The 16956-nt window shown below is 61.1% G+C and overlaps 3 protein-coding genes across 3 annotated transcripts; 2 read left to right on the forward strand and 1 right to left on the reverse strand.

The window, feature by feature from the left end:
* Positions 1 to 648: 648 nt before the first annotated feature.
* PHYSODRAFT_480190 (hypothetical protein) lies at positions 649 to 1107 on the forward strand (the record flags this gene model as incomplete). Its single annotated transcript, XM_009522701.1, has 1 exon — positions 649 to 1107. A coding segment is annotated over one exon (459 nt), but the record flags the coding sequence as incomplete, so codon positions are not given.
* An 869-nt stretch (positions 1108 to 1976) lies between these two features.
* Positions 1977 to 2366, forward strand: PHYSODRAFT_326698 (hypothetical protein; the record flags this gene model as incomplete). The annotated part of the gene is made up of 1 exon (XM_009522702.1): positions 1977 to 2366. The coding sequence occupies one exon, from the start codon at positions 1977 to 1979 to the stop codon at positions 2364 to 2366; it is 390 nt and encodes a 129-aa protein (XP_009520997.1).
* A 627-nt stretch (positions 2367 to 2993) lies between these two features.
* On the reverse strand, positions 2994 to 11868 carry PHYSODRAFT_297275 (hypothetical protein; the record flags this gene model as incomplete). The annotated part of the gene is made up of 34 exons (XM_009522703.1): positions 2994 to 3353; positions 3573 to 3724; positions 3890 to 4066; positions 4104 to 4152; positions 4199 to 4356; positions 4403 to 4570; positions 4607 to 4774; positions 4821 to 5408; positions 5446 to 5622; positions 5660 to 5836; positions 5874 to 6050; positions 6088 to 6477; positions 6515 to 6563; positions 6626 to 6900; positions 6938 to 7318; positions 7356 to 7404; positions 7467 to 7618; positions 7784 to 7864; positions 8003 to 8179; positions 8217 to 8393; positions 8431 to 8607; positions 8693 to 8899; positions 9057 to 9233; positions 9477 to 9761; positions 9808 to 9975; positions 10022 to 10189; positions 10236 to 10403; positions 10450 to 10617; positions 10664 to 10839; positions 10952 to 11045; positions 11092 to 11259; positions 11425 to 11601; positions 11639 to 11815; positions 11853 to 11868. The coding sequence occupies 34 exons, from the start codon at positions 11866 to 11868 to the stop codon at positions 2994 to 2996; spliced, it is 6408 nt and encodes a 2135-aa protein (XP_009520998.1).
* Between the last annotated feature and the right edge of the window lie 5088 nt (positions 11869 to 16956).

The raw sequence follows: 16956 nt of genomic DNA on the forward strand, positions 1-16956 counted from the left end.
TTCTAAGCATGGGCAGTTCGACATCAGACCTGGAATATCTACTAGTGATCAAGGACGACGCCTCGAAGTACGTCTGGCTGATTGGTGCACCGACGGCAACCGCGGCAGTGACTTACGAGGCTCTGATGCTGTGGTTTGCAGCGTTTGGGGTTTGTACGGCCTGGGTAAGTGACCAGGGTACACACTTCAAAAACCAGGTCGTCGCTGAGCTGAAGCATATCCTGGGTGCTCACCATCATTTCACAACGGCGCGATGCGCGTGGGCGAACGGGACGGTGGAGAGCGTGATGAAATCGGCTCTGAGGTGTTTCCGGGCACTGCTTTCCGAGTGGAGAATGCAACCCGAGGAGTGGCCTCACATTGTATCACTAGTACAGTTGATACTGAACCAGTCTCCAGTCGTATCACTCGGTGGTGTGGCTCCAGTGACTGCCATGACTGGTATTCCGGCGAGATCGACGCTGGATCCTATTGCGGTGCCAGTTGGGTGAAGACTACGACGCTGCAAGAGGTGTGGGATAAACAGAAACGCAACCTTCAGGCGTTCTAAACAGCGCTTGCCAACATGCACAAGGAGGTGCTGAAGGCCAGCGCCTCCAGCCGACAACACGGTAGGGCGACTCATGACAATCGCCATAAAGTACAGCGGCGCAGTTCGAAGTTGGAGACTTCGTACTGTACGCGAATGTGTGGAATCGGTCGCGAGGGAAGTTGCGCGTCCGTTGGTGCGGACCTGCTGAAGTGACTGGCACGACGTCCAATTGGATTTTCACCATCCGAGATATCGTCACAGATGATGTGCGTGACTGTCATGCCAGCAGATTGAAATCCTTTGCGGACCGCGAGCTGCGGGTGGATACTGAGCTGCCGGAGCATGTCGCTCACAGGAACGAGGGACATGTCGTGGAGAGGCTGGAAGAGTGCCGCTTCAGCACGGAGACGAAAGCATTTGAACTGCGGGTGGAGTGGCGAGGACTCGACAGCATTGAAGATTCGTGGGAGCCTGCCAGTAACATCCAAGAGAACGTTCCGGTGTTGTACAGGGCGTTTGTGAGAGCTCACAGCGAAGAAGCGGTCGTGAAGCGCATGACCCGCGCTCTCGGCTAAGGACGGCTTTCGGAAGGGAAGTGTTGTGGTATCGAGGCGGTCCTGGACCGACCAGAACCACAGTACACGGCGAGTAAGCAAGGTATTCGCAGAGGTAACAGGGGGCTACATAGCCCAGCAGTAGGCGAGGATGGATATGCGGCAGGAGCTGAGCAGGATAGAGTCTATCTGAGCACTTCTAAATCAACCACCTGAAAGTCAAGTGGCCGTGGGAGTCAAGAAAAGCACGAGACAGATCAAAGTCCTTCAGGTTTTCACTCAAAAGCAGCTGATTTCTTTTTGTCAAATGAAAACACGCATTTAGTGGCTACATTTTTGCTATTGGCTTGAAAGAGCGGAGCTACTAAATTGGCTCAAACTACTAAATTGGTACTTTGCCTTAGATACTCTAAAAATGGCCGGTGATTTCATATGCGGCCGGGGTGATATTAGAGGTCTTTAGCAAAACCTACACAGTTACTTTGTGGTATCACAGCTGGTATTCGTTCTAATCCCACCAACTTGTGAGATTGAAACCCATCATTTGAACTGGGTAAGCGCTTCCGAGTCCACCAACTTGGAGAGATCAAACTTTGCGAGTTCGGCATATGTTTTAGTACTTACCAGCATGGTAGTGTCAAATAGAGGTCATAGAACGAAGAGGTCTTGTCGATAGGTCACGTGACCTACATATGAGACAACGGCAAAATGTTGCTAACGCGCCATTGAGAGTTATCAAGATAATCGACCTAAAAGTTGACCGACTGAAAATCGTACCTAACCGAAGTTTTGAGAAACGGGCCGTTTTGCAAATTCAAAAATTTGAACGGGTGTATCGACGGTTGCAATCGTAGATCCCAACTCATTGCCAAACGCACTTACAAACAACGATGCAGACACAGAAGCCCGCCGCCTCGCCGCCGCCGCCACTCGCTGACGCTACACCTCCCGCTCCCAGCCAAGGTGAAGCAGGTGAGCAGCAGCGACAAGACCGTCCGCAGCCCCGTGACCATGCCGACCGTACTGCTGCTGTCTGCGGCAGCGGTGACAGAGCCGGTGACTCTCCGTGTGAAGACCATGATCTATCACCAAGCGGCGCTGGGAGTGCGGATCCTGAGCCCAGCTCGAGCGAAGAGCTTGATGATAGTGGCGACGAAAATTTCTCCCAGACGTCAAGCGGCGACGACGACGATGAAGAGGCGTTGACGGCTGAGAGCGCGCCCAGTACCGAGGAATCGGAGGAGGACTTAACCCTTTGTTCACCGAGGGTCAGTGCGTAAAGTCCAGTGGACGTCGCTTGTAGGAACCTCCGACAACAATATATATAGTTTTTGTATGAACTTTATTAAATACGAAATTATTGGAGCGTTTATGTATGTACATCATTGTTTTTGGCGCAGTACGCGGTACGACCTCCTACATGCAATTCCGTTTTGATGCTCGTTTTCGTATGACATGTCAGAGGAGCTGACGGTAAATCGCAGCAACGTTAGCACATAAATAGAACTAGCATCGTCCTTTGTGGCCAGATGGCTACGCAGCTCGTGCAATCTACTATCTGCACGTTGGCGGCCGTGATGGTCAGGAGCTCGAGTTGTTCAATATCCATATCGGCAGCGTCGCGCGGTCTGCCAAGGTTTGACGAGGCGATGTTTGCGCTGCTGATCCTGCCTACAGTTCTATTACTGCTGCTCATGATGGCCAGGTAACTCACACCCAAAACGGAGATGGCGTCGCACCGTCAAACATGCATCGGTGCCAATGTATTCATGCTGTTATGACATGCTGCTTGCAGACATGATAGCCACGCAGCTCGTGTTGCCTGCGATGGAGATGGCGGCCAGTGCGGTGATGTCCTGACGCTATTGTACTACGACAAGTGGCTGGCAGCCACTGGCTGGCGCCCTTTAGCGATGGTTGGTGCTGAACCAATGGTGCACAAATGCATCAACACCGCAGCCACTGGCTGCTGACCGCGTTGCCCACACGGCTTGTGTTGCCTGCGATAGCGTGGCGCCCTTTAGCGATGGTTGGTGCGCAAATGCATCGACACCGATCTTGCGGCACCACGTGTTGACCAGGGAGCCTAATACGGAGGTGGCGTGGCCCAGTCTACCGGGGTTCCTCAAAGCGGTACATGGCATACCCACGCTTCTATTACGGCTGACGGTGACGGCCAAACTGCCCGAGTGGAGCGCGCTGATGCGGGTAGCGCCAACCGTGTTGCTCCTAGTCAATGGCTTGGAGCACGGAAACATAGTACAGTACTAATGGTAGTAATGGTAGTAGTAACTTGGTATTACAATCACTGTAGAATAATAATAATGTACTTAGAAATAATGCCATATTTCTAAAGAGTAGCACAGCCATGATCAGGATTGATATAATTCCATCACCATCTCGGAGCGGCTTGGCCACAATGACCTGCCGTACCAGGTTGTAGTATAACTGCGTCACTACATCGTCGCACCGGTCCACCGCCCCACCAGACGGCGCCACGCGATCTCCATTGTGGACAGCACGAGCTCCACGGTCAACACGGACAGCGGCAACTGGCCGTAGCACATCAGCGTCAGGCCCTTGGCGCACCGACCAGCATCTCCATCTTGGCCTACACGGGCTGCTCGGCCATGATGACCTGCAGCACCAGGTTGTAGTATAACTCCGTCAGTACATCGTCGCACCGGTCCACCGCCCCACCAGACGGCGCCACGCGATCTCCATCGTGGACAGCACGAGCTCCACGGTCAACACGGACAGCGGCAACTGGCCGTAGCACATCAGCGTCAGGCCCTTGGCGCACCGACCAGCATCTCCATCTTGGCCAACACGAGCGGCTCGGCCATGATGACCTGCAGCACCAGGTTGTAGTATAACTGCGTCACTGCATCGTCGCACCGGTCCACCGCCCCGCCAGACGGCGCCACGCGATCTCCATCGTGGACAGCACGAGCTCCACGGTCAACACGGACAGCGGCAACTGGCCGTAGCACATCAGCGTCAGGCCCTTGGCGCACCGACCAGCATCTCCATCTTGGCCAACACGAGCGGCTCGGCCATGATGACCTGCAGCACCAGGTTGTAGTATAACTGCGTCAGTACATCGTCGCACCGGTCCACCGCCCCACCACGCGATCTCCATTGTGGACAGCACGAGCTCCACGGTCAACACGGACAGCGGCAACTGGCCGTAGCACATCAGCGTCAGGCCCTTGGCGCACCGACCAGCATCTCCATCTTGGCCTACACGGGCTGCTCGGCCATGATGACCTGCAGCACCAGGTTGTAGTATAACTGCGTCAGTACATCGTCGCACCGGTCCACCGCCCCACCAGACGGCGCCACGCGATCTCCATCGTGGACAGCACGAGCTCCACGGTCAACACGGACAGCGGCAACTGGCCGTAGCACATCAGCGTCAGGCCCTTGGCGCACCGACCAGCATCTCCATCTTGGCCTACACGGGCTGCTCGGCCATGATGACCTGCAGCACCAGGTTGTAGTATAACTGCGTCAGTACATCGTCGCACCGGTCCACCGCCCCACCACGCGATCTCCATTGTGGACAGCACGAGCTCCACGGTCAACACGGACAGCGGCAACTGGCCGTAGCACATCAGCGTCAGGCCCTTGGCGCACCGACCAGCATCTCCATCTTGGCCTACACGGGCTGCTCGGCCATGATGACCTGCAGCACCAGGTTGTAGTATAACTGCGTCAGTACATCGTCGCACCGGTCCACCGCCCCACCAGACGGCGCCACGCGATCTCCATCGTGGACAGCACGAGCTCCACGGTCAACACGGACAGCGGCAACTGGCCGTAGCACATCAGCGTCAGGCCCTTGGCGCACCGACCAGCATCTCCCATCGTGGACAGCACGAGCTCCACGGTCAACACGGACAGCGGCAACTGGTCGTAGCACAACAGCGTCAGGCCCTTGGCGCACCGACCAGCATCTCCATCTTGGCCAACACGAGCGGCTCGGCCACCATGCCCAGCAGCGCCATGTTGTAGTATAACTGCGTCACTACATCGTCGCACCGCCCCACTAGACGGCGCCACGCGATCTCCATCGTGGACAGCACGAGCTCCACGGTCAACACGGACAGCGGCAACTGGCCGTAGCACATCAGCGTCAGGACCGACCAGCATCTCCATCTTGGCCAACACGAGCGGCTCGGCCACCATGCCCAGCAGCACCAGGTTGTAGTGTAACTGCGTCAGTACATCGTCGCACCGGTCTACCGCCCCACCAGACGGCGCCACGCGATCTCCATCGTTGACAGCACGAGCTCCATGGTCAACACGGACAGCGGCAACTGGCCGTAGCACAACAGCGTCAGGCCCTTGGCGCACCGACCAGCATCTCCATCTTGGCCAACACGAGCGGCTCGGCCACCATGCCCAGCAGCACCAGGTTGTAGTGTAACTGCGTCAGTACATCGTCGCACCGGTGCACCGCCCCACCAGACGGCGCCACGCGATCTCCATCGTGGAAAGCACGAGCTCCACGGTCAACACGGACAGCGGCAACTGGCCGTAGCACAACAGCGTCAGGCCCTTGGCGCACCGACCAGCATCTCCATCTTGGCCAACACGAGCGGCTCGGCCACCATGCCCAGCAGCACCAGGTTGTAGTATAACTGCGTCACTACATCGTCGCACCGGTCTACCGCCCCACCAGACGGCGCCACGCGATCTCCATCGTGGACAGCACGAGCTCCACGGTCAACACGGACAGCGGCAACTGGCCGTAGCACAACAGCGTCAGGCCCTTGGCGCACCGACCAGCATCTCCATCTTGGCCAACACGAGCGGCTCGGCCACCATGCCCAGCAGCACCAGGTTGTAGTATAACTGCGTCAGTACATCGTCGCACCGGTCTACCGCCCCACCAGACGGCGCCACGCGATCTCCATCGTGGACAGCACGAGCTCCACGGTCAACACGGACAGCGGCAACTGGCCGTAGCACATCAGCGTCAGGCCCTTGGCGCACCGACCAGCATCTCCATCTTGGCCAACACGGGCTGTTCGGCCATGATGACCTGCAGCACCAGGTTGTAGTATAACTGCGTCAGTACATCGTCGCACCGGTCCACCGCCCCACCAGACGGCGCCACGCGATCTCCATCGTGGAAAGCACGAGCTCCACGGTCAACACGGACAGCGGCAACTGGCCGTAGCACATCAGCGTCGGCCCTTGGCGCACCGACCAGCATCTCCATCTTGGCCAACACGGGCTGCTCGGCCATGATGACCTGCAGCACCAGGTTGTAGTATAACTGCGTCACTACATCGTTGGACCGGTCCACCGCCCCGCCAGACGGCGCCACGCGATCTCCATCGTGGACAGCACGAGCTCCACGGTCAACACGGACAGCGGCAACTGGCCGTAGCACATCAGCGTCAGGCCCTTGGCGCACCGACCAGCATCTCCATCTTGGCCAACACGGGCTGTTCGGCCATGATGACCTGCAACACCAGGTTGTAGTATAACTGCGTCAGTACATCGTCGCACCGGTCCACCGCCCCACCAGACGGCGCCACGCGATCTCCGACGTGGACTGCACGAGCTCAGCTCCACGGTCAACACGGACAGCGGCAACTGGCCGTAGCACATCAGCGTCAGGACCGACCAGCATCTCCATCTTGGCCAACACGAGCGGCTCGGCCACCATGCCCAGCAGCGCCAGGTTGTAGTATAACTGCGTCACTACATCGTTGCACCGGTCCACCGCCCCGCCAGACGGCGCCACGCGATCGCCATCGTGGACAGCACGAGCTCCACGGTCAACACGGACAGCGGCAACTGGCCGTAGCACAACAGCGTCAGGCCCTTGGCGCACCGACCAGCATCTCCATCTTGGCCAACACGAGCGGCTCGGCCACCATGCCCAGCAGCATCAGGTTGTAGTATAACTGCGTCACTACATCGTTGCACCGGTCCACCGCCCCGCCAGACGGCGCCACGCGATCTCCATCGTGGACAGCACGAGCTCCACGGTCAACACGGACAGCGGCAACTGGCCGTAGCACATCAGCGTCAGGACCGACCAGCATCTCCATCTTGGCCAACACGAGCGGCTCGGCCACCATGCCCAGCAGCGCCAGGTTGTAGTATAACTGCGTCACTACATCGTTGCACCGGTCCACCGCCCCGCCAGACGGCGCCACGCGATCTCCATCGTGGACAGCACGAGCTCCACGGTCAACACGGACAGCGGCAACTGGCCGTAGCACATCAGCGTCAGGCCCTTGGCGCACCGACCAGCATCTCCATTTTGGCCAACACGGGCTGCTCGGCCATGATGACCTGCAGCACCAGGTTGTAGTATAACTGCGTCACTGCATCGTCGCACCGGTCCACCGCCCCACCAGACCGCGCCACGCGATCTCCATCGTGGACAGCACGAGCTCCACGGTCAACACGGACAGCGGCAACTGGCCGTAGCACATCAGCGTCAGGCCCTTGGCGCACCGACCAGCATCTCCATCTTTGCCTACACGGGCTGCTCGGCCATGATGACCTGCAGCGCCAGGTTGTAATATAACTGCGTCACTACATCGTTGCACCGGTCCACCGCCCCGCCAGACGGCGCCACGCGATCTCCATCGTGGACAGCACGAGCTCCACGGTCAACACGGACAGCGGCAACTGGCCGTAGCACAACAGCGTCAGGCCCTTGGCGCACCGACCAGCATCTCCATCTTGGCCAACACGGGCTGCTCGGCCACCATGCCCAGCAGCGCCAGGTTGTAGTACAACTGCGTCACTACATCGTCGCACCGGTCCACCGCCCCACCAGACCGCGCCACGCGATCTCCATCGTGGACAGCACGAGCTCGGCTCCACGGTCAACATGGGCAGCGGCAACTGGCCGTAGCACAACAGCGTCAGGCCCTTGGCGCACCGACCAGCATCTCCATCTTGGCCAACACGAGCGGCTCGGCCGCCATACCCAGCAGCATCAGGTTGTAGTATAACTGCGTCACTACATCGTCGCACCGGTCTACCGCCCCACCAGACGGCGCCACGCGATCTCCATCGTGGACAGCACGAGCTCCACGGTCAACACGGACAGCGGCAACTGGCCGTAGCACATCAGCGTCAGGCCCTTGGCGCACCGACCAGCATCTCCATCTTGGCCAACACGGGCTGCTCGGCCATGATGACCTGCAGCACCAGGTTGTAGTATAACTGCGTCACTGCATCGTCGCACCGGTCCACCGCCCCACCAGACCGCGCCACGCGATCTCCATCGTGGAAAGCACGAGCTCCACGGTCAACACGGACAGCGGCAACTGGCCGTAGCACATCAGCGTCAGGCCCTTGGCGCACCGACCAGCATCTCCATCTTGGCCAACACGGGCTGCTCGGCCATGATGACCTGCAGCACCAGGTTGTAGTCTAACTGCGTCACTGCATCGTCGCACCGGTCCACCGCCCCACCAGACCGCGCCACGCGATCTCCATCGTGGACAGCACGAGCTCCACGGTCAACACGGACAGCGGCAACTGGCCGTAGCACAACAGCGTCAGGCCCTTGGCGCACCGACCAGCATCTCCATCTTGGCCTACACGAGCGGCTCGGCCACCATACCCAGCAGCGCCAGGTTGTAGTATAACTGCGTCAGTACATCGTCGCACCGCCCCACCAGACGGCGCCACGCGATCTCCATCGTGGACAGCACGAGCTCCACGGTCAACACGGACAGCGACAACTGGCCGTAGCACCTCAGCGTCAGGCCCTTGGCGCACCGACCAGCATCTCCATCTTGGCCTACACGAGCGGCTCGGCCATGATGACCTGCAGCACCAGGTTGTAGTATAACTGCGTCACTACATCGTCGCACCGCCCCACCAGACGGCGCCACGCGATCTCCATCGTGGACTGCACGAGCTCCATGGTCAACACGGACAGCGGCAACTGGCCGTAGCACATCAGCGTCAGGCCCTTGGCGCACCGACCAGCATCTCCATCTTGGCCAACACGGGCTGCTCGGCCATGATGACCTGCAGCACCAGGTTGTAGTCTAACTGCGTCACTGCATCGTCGCACCGGTCCACCGCCCCACCAGACCGCGCCACGCGATCTCCATCGTGGACAGCACGAGCTCCACGGTCAACACGGACAGCGGCAACTGGCCGTAGCACAACAGCGTCAGGCCCTTGGCGCACCGACCAGCATCTCCATCTTGGCCTACACGAGCGGCTCGGCCACCATACCCAGCAGCGCCAGGTTGTAGTATAACTGCGTCAGTACATCGTCGCACCGCCCCACCAGACGGCGCCACGCGATCTCCATCGTGGACAGCACGAGCTCCACGGTCAACACGGACAGCGACAACTGGCCGTAGCACCTCAGCGTCAGGCCCTTGGCGCACCGACCAGCATCTCCATCTTGGCCAACTCGAGCTGCTCGGCCATGATGACCTGCAGCACCAGGTTGTAGTATAACTGCGTCACTACATCGTCGCACCGCCCCACCAGACGCGTCGCACCGGTCCACCGCCCCACCAGACGGCGCCACGCGATCTCCATCGTGGAAAGCACGAGCTCCACGGTCAACACGGACAGCGGCAACTGGCCGTAGCACAACAGCATCAGGCCCTTGGCGCACCGACCAGCATCTCCATCTTGGCCTACACGAGCGGCTTGGCCATGATGACCTGCAGCACCAGGTTGTAGTATAACTGCGTCAGTACATCGTCGCACCGGTCCACCGCCCCACCAGACGGCGCCACGCGATCTCCATCGTGGAAAGCACGAGCTCCACGGTCAACACGGACAGCGGCAACTGGCCGTAGCACATCAGCGTCAGGCCCTTGGCGCACCGACCAGCATCTCCATCTTGGCCTACACGGGCTGCTCGGCCATGATGACCTGCAGCACCAGGTTGTAGTATAACTGCGTCACTACATCGTCGCACCGGTCCACCGCCCCACCAGACGGCGCCCCGCGATCTCCATCGTTGACAGCACGAGCTCCACGGCCAACACGGACAGCGGCAACTGGCCGTAGCACATCAGCGTCAGGCCCTTGGCGCACCGACCAGTATCTCCATCTTTGCCTACACGAGCGGCTTGGCCATGATGACCTGCAGCACCAGGTTGTAGTATAACTGCGTCAGTACATCGTCGCACCGGTCCACCGCCCCACCAGACGGCGCCACGCGATCTCCATCGTGGACAGCGCGAGCTCCACGGTCAACACGGACAGCGGCAACTGGCCGTAGCACATCACCGTCAGGCCCTTGGCGCACCCACCAGCATCTCCATCTTGGCCTACACGGGCTGCTCGGCCATGATGACCTGCAGCACCAGGTTGTAGTATAACTGCGTCACTACATCGTCGCACCGGTCCACCGCCCCACCAGACGGCGCCACGCGATCTCCATCGTGGACAGCACGAGCTCCACGGTCAACCCGGACAGCGGCAACTGGCCGTAGCACATCAGCGTCAGGCCCTTGGCGCACCGACCAGCATCTCCATCTTGGCCTACACGGGCTGCTCGGCCATGATGACCTGCAGCACCAGGTTGTAGTATAACTGCGTCACTACATCGTCGCACCGGTCCACCGCCCCACCAGACGGCGCCACGCGATCTCCATCGTTGACAGCGCGAGCTCCACGGTCAACCCGGACAGCGGCAACTGGCCGTAGCACAACAGCGTCAGGCCCTTGGCGCACCGACCAGCATCTCCATCTTGGCCTACACGAGCGGCTCGGCCACCATGCCCAGCAGCGCTAGGTTGTAGTATAACTGCGTCACTACATCGTCGCACCGGTCCACCGCCCCACCAGACCGCGCCACGCGATCTCCATCGTGGACAGCGCGAGCTCCACGGTCAACACGGACAGCGGCAACTGGCCGTAGCACATCAGCGTCAGGCCCTTGGCGCACCGACCAGCATCTCCATCTTGGCCTACACGGGCTGCTCGGCCATGATGACCTGCAGCACCAGGTTGTAGTATAACTGCGTCACTACATCGTCGCACCGGTCCACCGCCCCACCAGACGGTGCCACGCGATCTCCATCGTGGACAGCGCGAGCTCCACGGTCAACACGGACAGCGGCAACTGGCCGTAGCACATCAGCGTCAGGCCCTTGGCGCACCGACCAGCATCTCCATCTTGGCCTACACGGGCTGCTCGGCCATGATGACCTGCAGCACCAGGTTGTAGTATAACTGCGTCACTACATCGTCGCACCGGTCCACCGCCCCACCAGACGGCGCCACGCGATCTCCATCGTTGACAGCGCGAGCTCCACGGTCAACCCGGACAGCGGCAACTGGCCGTAGCACAACAGCGTCAGGCCCTTGGCGCACCGACCAGCATCTCCATCTTGGCCAACACGAGCTGCTCGGCCACCATGCCCAGCAGCGCCAGGTTGTAGTATAACTGCGTCACTACATCGTCGCACCGGTCCACCGCCCCACCAGACCGCGCCACGCGATCTCCATCGTTGACAGCGCGAGCTCCACGGTCAACACGGACAGCGGCAACTGGCCGTAGCACATCAGCGTCAGGCCCTTGGCGCACCGACCAGCATCTCCATCTTGGCCAACACGAGCTGCTCGGCCACCATGCCCAGCAGCACCAGGTTGTAGTATAACTGCGTCACTACATCGTCGCACCGGTCCACCGCCCCACCAGACGGCACCACGCGATCTCCATCGTTGACAGCGCGAGCTCCACGGTCAACCCGGACAGCGGCAACTGGCCGTAGCACAACAGCGTCAGGCCCTTGGCGCACCGACCAGCATCTCCATCTTGGCCTACACGAGCGGCTCGGCCACCATGCCCAGCAGCGCTAGGTTGTAGTATAACTGCGTCACTGCATCGTCGCACCGGTCCACCGCCCCACCAGACCGCGCCACGCGATCTCCATCGTGGACAGCGCGAGCTCCACGGTCAACACGGACAGCGGCAACTGGCCGTAGCACATCAGCGTCAGGCCCTTGGCGCACCGACCAGCATCTCCATCTTGGCCAACACGAGCTGCTCGGCCACCATACCCAGCAGCGCCAGGTTGTAGTATAACTGCGTCACTACATCGTCGCACCGGTCCACCGCCCCACCAGACCGCGCCACGCGATCTCCATCGTGGACAGCGCGAGCTCCACGGTCAACACGGACAGCGGCAGCACGTCGTAGCACAACAGCGTCAGGCCCTTGGCGCACCGACCAGAATCTCCATCTTGGCCAACACGAGTGGCTCCGCCACCATGCCCAGCAGCGCCAGGTTGTAGTATAACTGCGTCAGTACATCGTCGCACCGGTCCACCGCCCCGCCAGACGGCGCCACGCGATCTCCATCGTGGACAGCGCGAGCTCCACGGTCAACCCGGACAGCGGCAACTGGCCGTAGCACATCAGCGTCAGGCCCTTGGCGCACCGACCAGCATCTCCATCTTGGCCTACACGAGCGGCTCGGCCATGATGACCAGCAGCGCCAGGTTGTAGTATAACTGCGTCACTACATCGTCGCGCCGATCCACCGCCCCACCAGACCGCGCCACGCGATCTCCATCGTGGACAGCACGAGCTCGGCTCCACGGTCAACACGGACAGCGGCAACTGGCCGTAGCACATCAGTGTCAGGCCCTTGGCGCACCGACCAGCATCTCCATCTTGGCCTACACGGGCTGCTCGGCCATGATGACCTGCAGCACCAGGTTGTAGTATAACTGCGTCACTACATCGTCGCACCGGTCCACCGCCCCACCAGACCGCGCCACGCGATCTCCATCGTGGACAGCACGAGCTCCACGGTCAACACGGATAGCGGCAACTGGCCGTAGCACATCAGTGTCAGGCCCTTGGCGCACCGACCAGCATCTCCATCTTGGCCTACACGGGCTGCTCGGCCATGATGACCTGCAGCACCAGGTTGTAGTATAACTGCGTCACTACATCGTCGCACCGGTCCACCGCCCCACCAGACGGCGCCACGCGATCTCCATCGTTGACAGCACGAGCTCCACGGCCAACACGGACAGCGGCAACTGGCCGTAGCACATCAGCGTCAGGCCCTTGGCGCACCGACCAGCATCTCCATTTTGGCCAACACGAGCGGCTCGGCCACCATGCCCAGCAGCACCAGGTTGTAGTATAACTGCGTCACTACATCGTCGCACCGGTCCACCGCCCCGCCAGACCGCGCCACGCGATCTCCATCGTGGACAGCGCGAGCTCCACGGTCAACCCGGACAGCGGCAACTGGCCGTAGCACATCAGCGTCAGGCCCTTGGCGCACCGACCAGCATCTCCATCTTGGCCTACACGAGCGGCTCGGCCATGATGACCAGCAGCGCCAGGTTGTAGTATAACTGCGTCACTACATCGTCGCACCGGTCCACCGCCCCGCCAGACGGCGCCACGCGATCTCCATCGTGGACAGCGCGAGCTCCACGGTCAACCCGGACAGCGGCAACTGGCCGTAGCACATCAGCGTCAGGCCCTTGGCGCACCGACCAGCATCTCCATCTTGGCCTACACGAGCGGCTCGGCCATGATGACCAGCAGCGCCAGGTTGTAGTATAACTGCGTCACTACATCGTCGCGCCGATCCACCGCCCCACCAGACCGCGCCACGCGATCTCCATCGTGGACAGCACGAGCTCGGCTCCACGGTCAACACGGACAGCGGCAACTGGCCGTAGCACATCAGTGTCAGGCCCTTGGCGCACCGACCAGCATCTCCATCTTGGCCTACACGGGCTGCTCGGCCATGATGACCTGCAGCACCAGGTTGTAGTATAACTGCGTCACTACATCGTCGCACCGGTCCACCGCCCCACCAGACGGCGCCACGCGATCTCCATCGTTGACAGCACGAGCTCCACGGCCAACACGGACAGCGGCAACTGGCCGTAGCACATCAGCGTCAGGCCCTTGGCGCACCGACCAGCATCTCCATTTTGGCCAACACGAGCGGCTCGGCCACCATGCCCAGCAGCACCGGGTTGTAGTATAACTGCGTCACTACATCGTCGCACCGGTCCACCGCCCCACCAGACGGCGCCACGCGATCTCCATCGTGGACAGCACGAGCTCCACGGTCAACACGGACAGCGGCAACTGGCCGTAGCACAACAGCGTCAGGCTCTTGGCGCACCGACCAGCATCTCCATCTTGGCCTACACGAGCGGCTCGGCCACCATGCCCAGCAGCACCAGGTTGTAGTATAACTGCGTCACTGCATCATCGCTCCGGTCCACCGCCCCACCAGACCGCGCCACGCGATCTCCATCGTGGACAGCACGAGCTCCACGGTCAACACGGATAGCGGCAACTGGCCGTAGCACATCAGCGTCAGGCCCTTGGCGCACCGACCAGCATCTCCATCTTGGCCTACACGGGCTGCTCGGCCATGATGACCTGCAGCACCAGGTTGTAGTATAACTGCGTCACTACATCGTCGCACCGGTCCACCGCCCCACCAGACGGCGCCACGCGATCTCCATCGTTGACAGCACGAGCTCCACGGCCAACACGGACAGCGGCAACTGGCCGTAGCACATCAGCGTCAGGCCCTTGGCGCACCGACCAGCATCTCCATTTTGGCCAACACGAGCGGCTCGGCCACCATGCCCAGCAGCACCGGGTTGTAGTATAACTGCGTAACTACATCGTCGCACCGGTCCACCGCCCCACCAGACGGCGCCACGCGATCTCCATCGTGGACAGCACGAGCTCGGCTCCACGGTCAACATGGGCAGCGGCAACTGGCCGTAGCACAACAGCGTCAGGCCCTTGGCGCACCGACCAGCATCTCCATCTTGGCCTACACGAGCGGCTCGGCCACCATGCCCGGCAGCACCGGGTTGTAGTCTAACTGCGTCACTACATCGTCGCACCGGTCCACCGCCCCACCAGACCGCGCCACGCGATCTCCATCGTGGACAGCACGAGCTCCACGGCCAATACGGACAGCGGCAGCACGTCGTAGCACAACAGCATCAGGATCTTGGCGCACCGACCAGCATCTCCATCTTGGCCTACACGAGCGGCTCGGCCACCATGCCCAGCAGCACCAGGTTGTAGTATAACTGCGTCACTACATCGTCGCACCGGTCCACCGCCCCGCCAGACGGCGCCACGCGATCTCCATCGTGGACAGCGCGAGCTACACGGTCAACCCGGACAGCGGCAACTGGCCGTAGCACATCAGCGTCAGGCCCTTGGCGCACCGACCAGCATCTCCATCTTGGCCTACACGAGCGGCTCGGCCATGATGACCAGCAGCGCCAGGTTGTAGTATAACTGCGTCACTACATCGTCGCACCGGTCCACCGCCCCGCCAGACCGCGCCACGCGATCTCCATCGTGGACAGCGCGAGCTCCACGGTCAACCCGGACAGCGGCAACTGGCCGTAGCACATCAGCGTCAGGCCCTTGGCGCACCGACCAGCATCTCCATCTTGGCCTACACGAGCGGCTCGGCCATGATGACCTGCAGCGCCAGGTTGTAGTATAACTGCGTCACTACATCGTCGCACCGGTCCACCGCCCCGCCAGACGGCGCCACGCGATCTCCATCGTGGACAGCGCGAGCTACACGGTCAACCCGGACAGCGGCAACTGGCCGTAGCACATCAGCGTCAGGCCCTTGGCGCACCGACCAGCATCTCCATCTTGGCCTACACGAGCGGCTCGGCCATGATGACCAGCAGCGCCAGGTTGTAGTATAACTGCGTCACTACATCGTCGCACCGGTCCACCGCCCCGCCAGACCGCGCCACGCGATCTCCATCGTGGACAGCGCGAGCTCCACGGTCAACCCGGACAGCGGCAACTGGCCGTAGCACATCAGCGTCAGGCCCTTGGCGCACCGACCAGCATCTCCATCTTGGCCTACACGAGCGGCTCGGCCATGATGACCTGCAGCACCAGGTTGTAGTATAACTGCGTCACTACATCGTCGCATCGGTCCACCGCCCCACCAGACCGCGCCACGCGATCTCCATCGTGGACAGCGCGAGCTCCACGGTCAACCCGGACAGCGGCAACTGGCCGTAGCACAACAGCGTCAGGCCCTTGGCGCACCGACCAGCATCTCCATTTTGGCCTACACGAGCGGCTCGGCCATGATGACCTGCAGCACCAGGTTGTAGTATAACTGCGTCACTACATCGTCGCACCGGTCCACCGCCCCACCAGACGGTGCCACGCGATCTCCATCGTGGACTGCACGAGCTCCACGGCCAATACGGACAGCGGCAGCACGTCGTAGCACAACAGCATCAGGATCTTGGCGCACCGACCAGCATCTCCATCTTGGCCTACACGAGCGGCTCGGCCACCATGCCCAGCAGCACCAGGTTGTAGTATAACTGCGTCACTGCATCATCGCTCCGGTCCACCGCCCCACCAGACCGCGCCACGCGATCTCAATCGTGGACAGCACGAGCTCCACGGTCAACACGGATAGCGGCAACTGGCCGTAGCACATCAGCGTCAGGCCCTTGGCGCACCGACCAGCATCTCCATCTTGGCCTACACGGGCTGCTCGGCCATGATGACCTGCAGCACCAGGTTGTAGTATAACTGCGTCACTACATCGTCGCACCGGTCCACCGCCCCACCAGACCGCGCCACGCGATCTCCATCGTTGACAGCACGAGCTCCACGGCCAACACGGACAGCGGCAACTGGCCGTAGCACATCAGCGTCAGGCCCTTGGCGCACCGACCAGCATCTCCATTTTGGCCAACACGAGCGGCTCGGCCACCATGCCCAGCAGCACCGGGTTGTAGTATAACTGCGTAACTACATCGTCGCACCGGTCCACCGCCCCACCAGACGGCGCCACGCGATCTCCATCGTGGACAGCACGAGCTCGGCTCCACGGTCAA

The sequence above is a fragment of the Phytophthora sojae genome (assembly GCF_000149755.1).
Source record: "Phytophthora sojae unplaced genomic scaffold PHYSOscaffold_2, whole genome shotgun sequence".
Taxonomy (NCBI): Eukaryota; Oomycota; class Peronosporomycetes; order Peronosporales; family Peronosporaceae; genus Phytophthora; species Phytophthora sojae.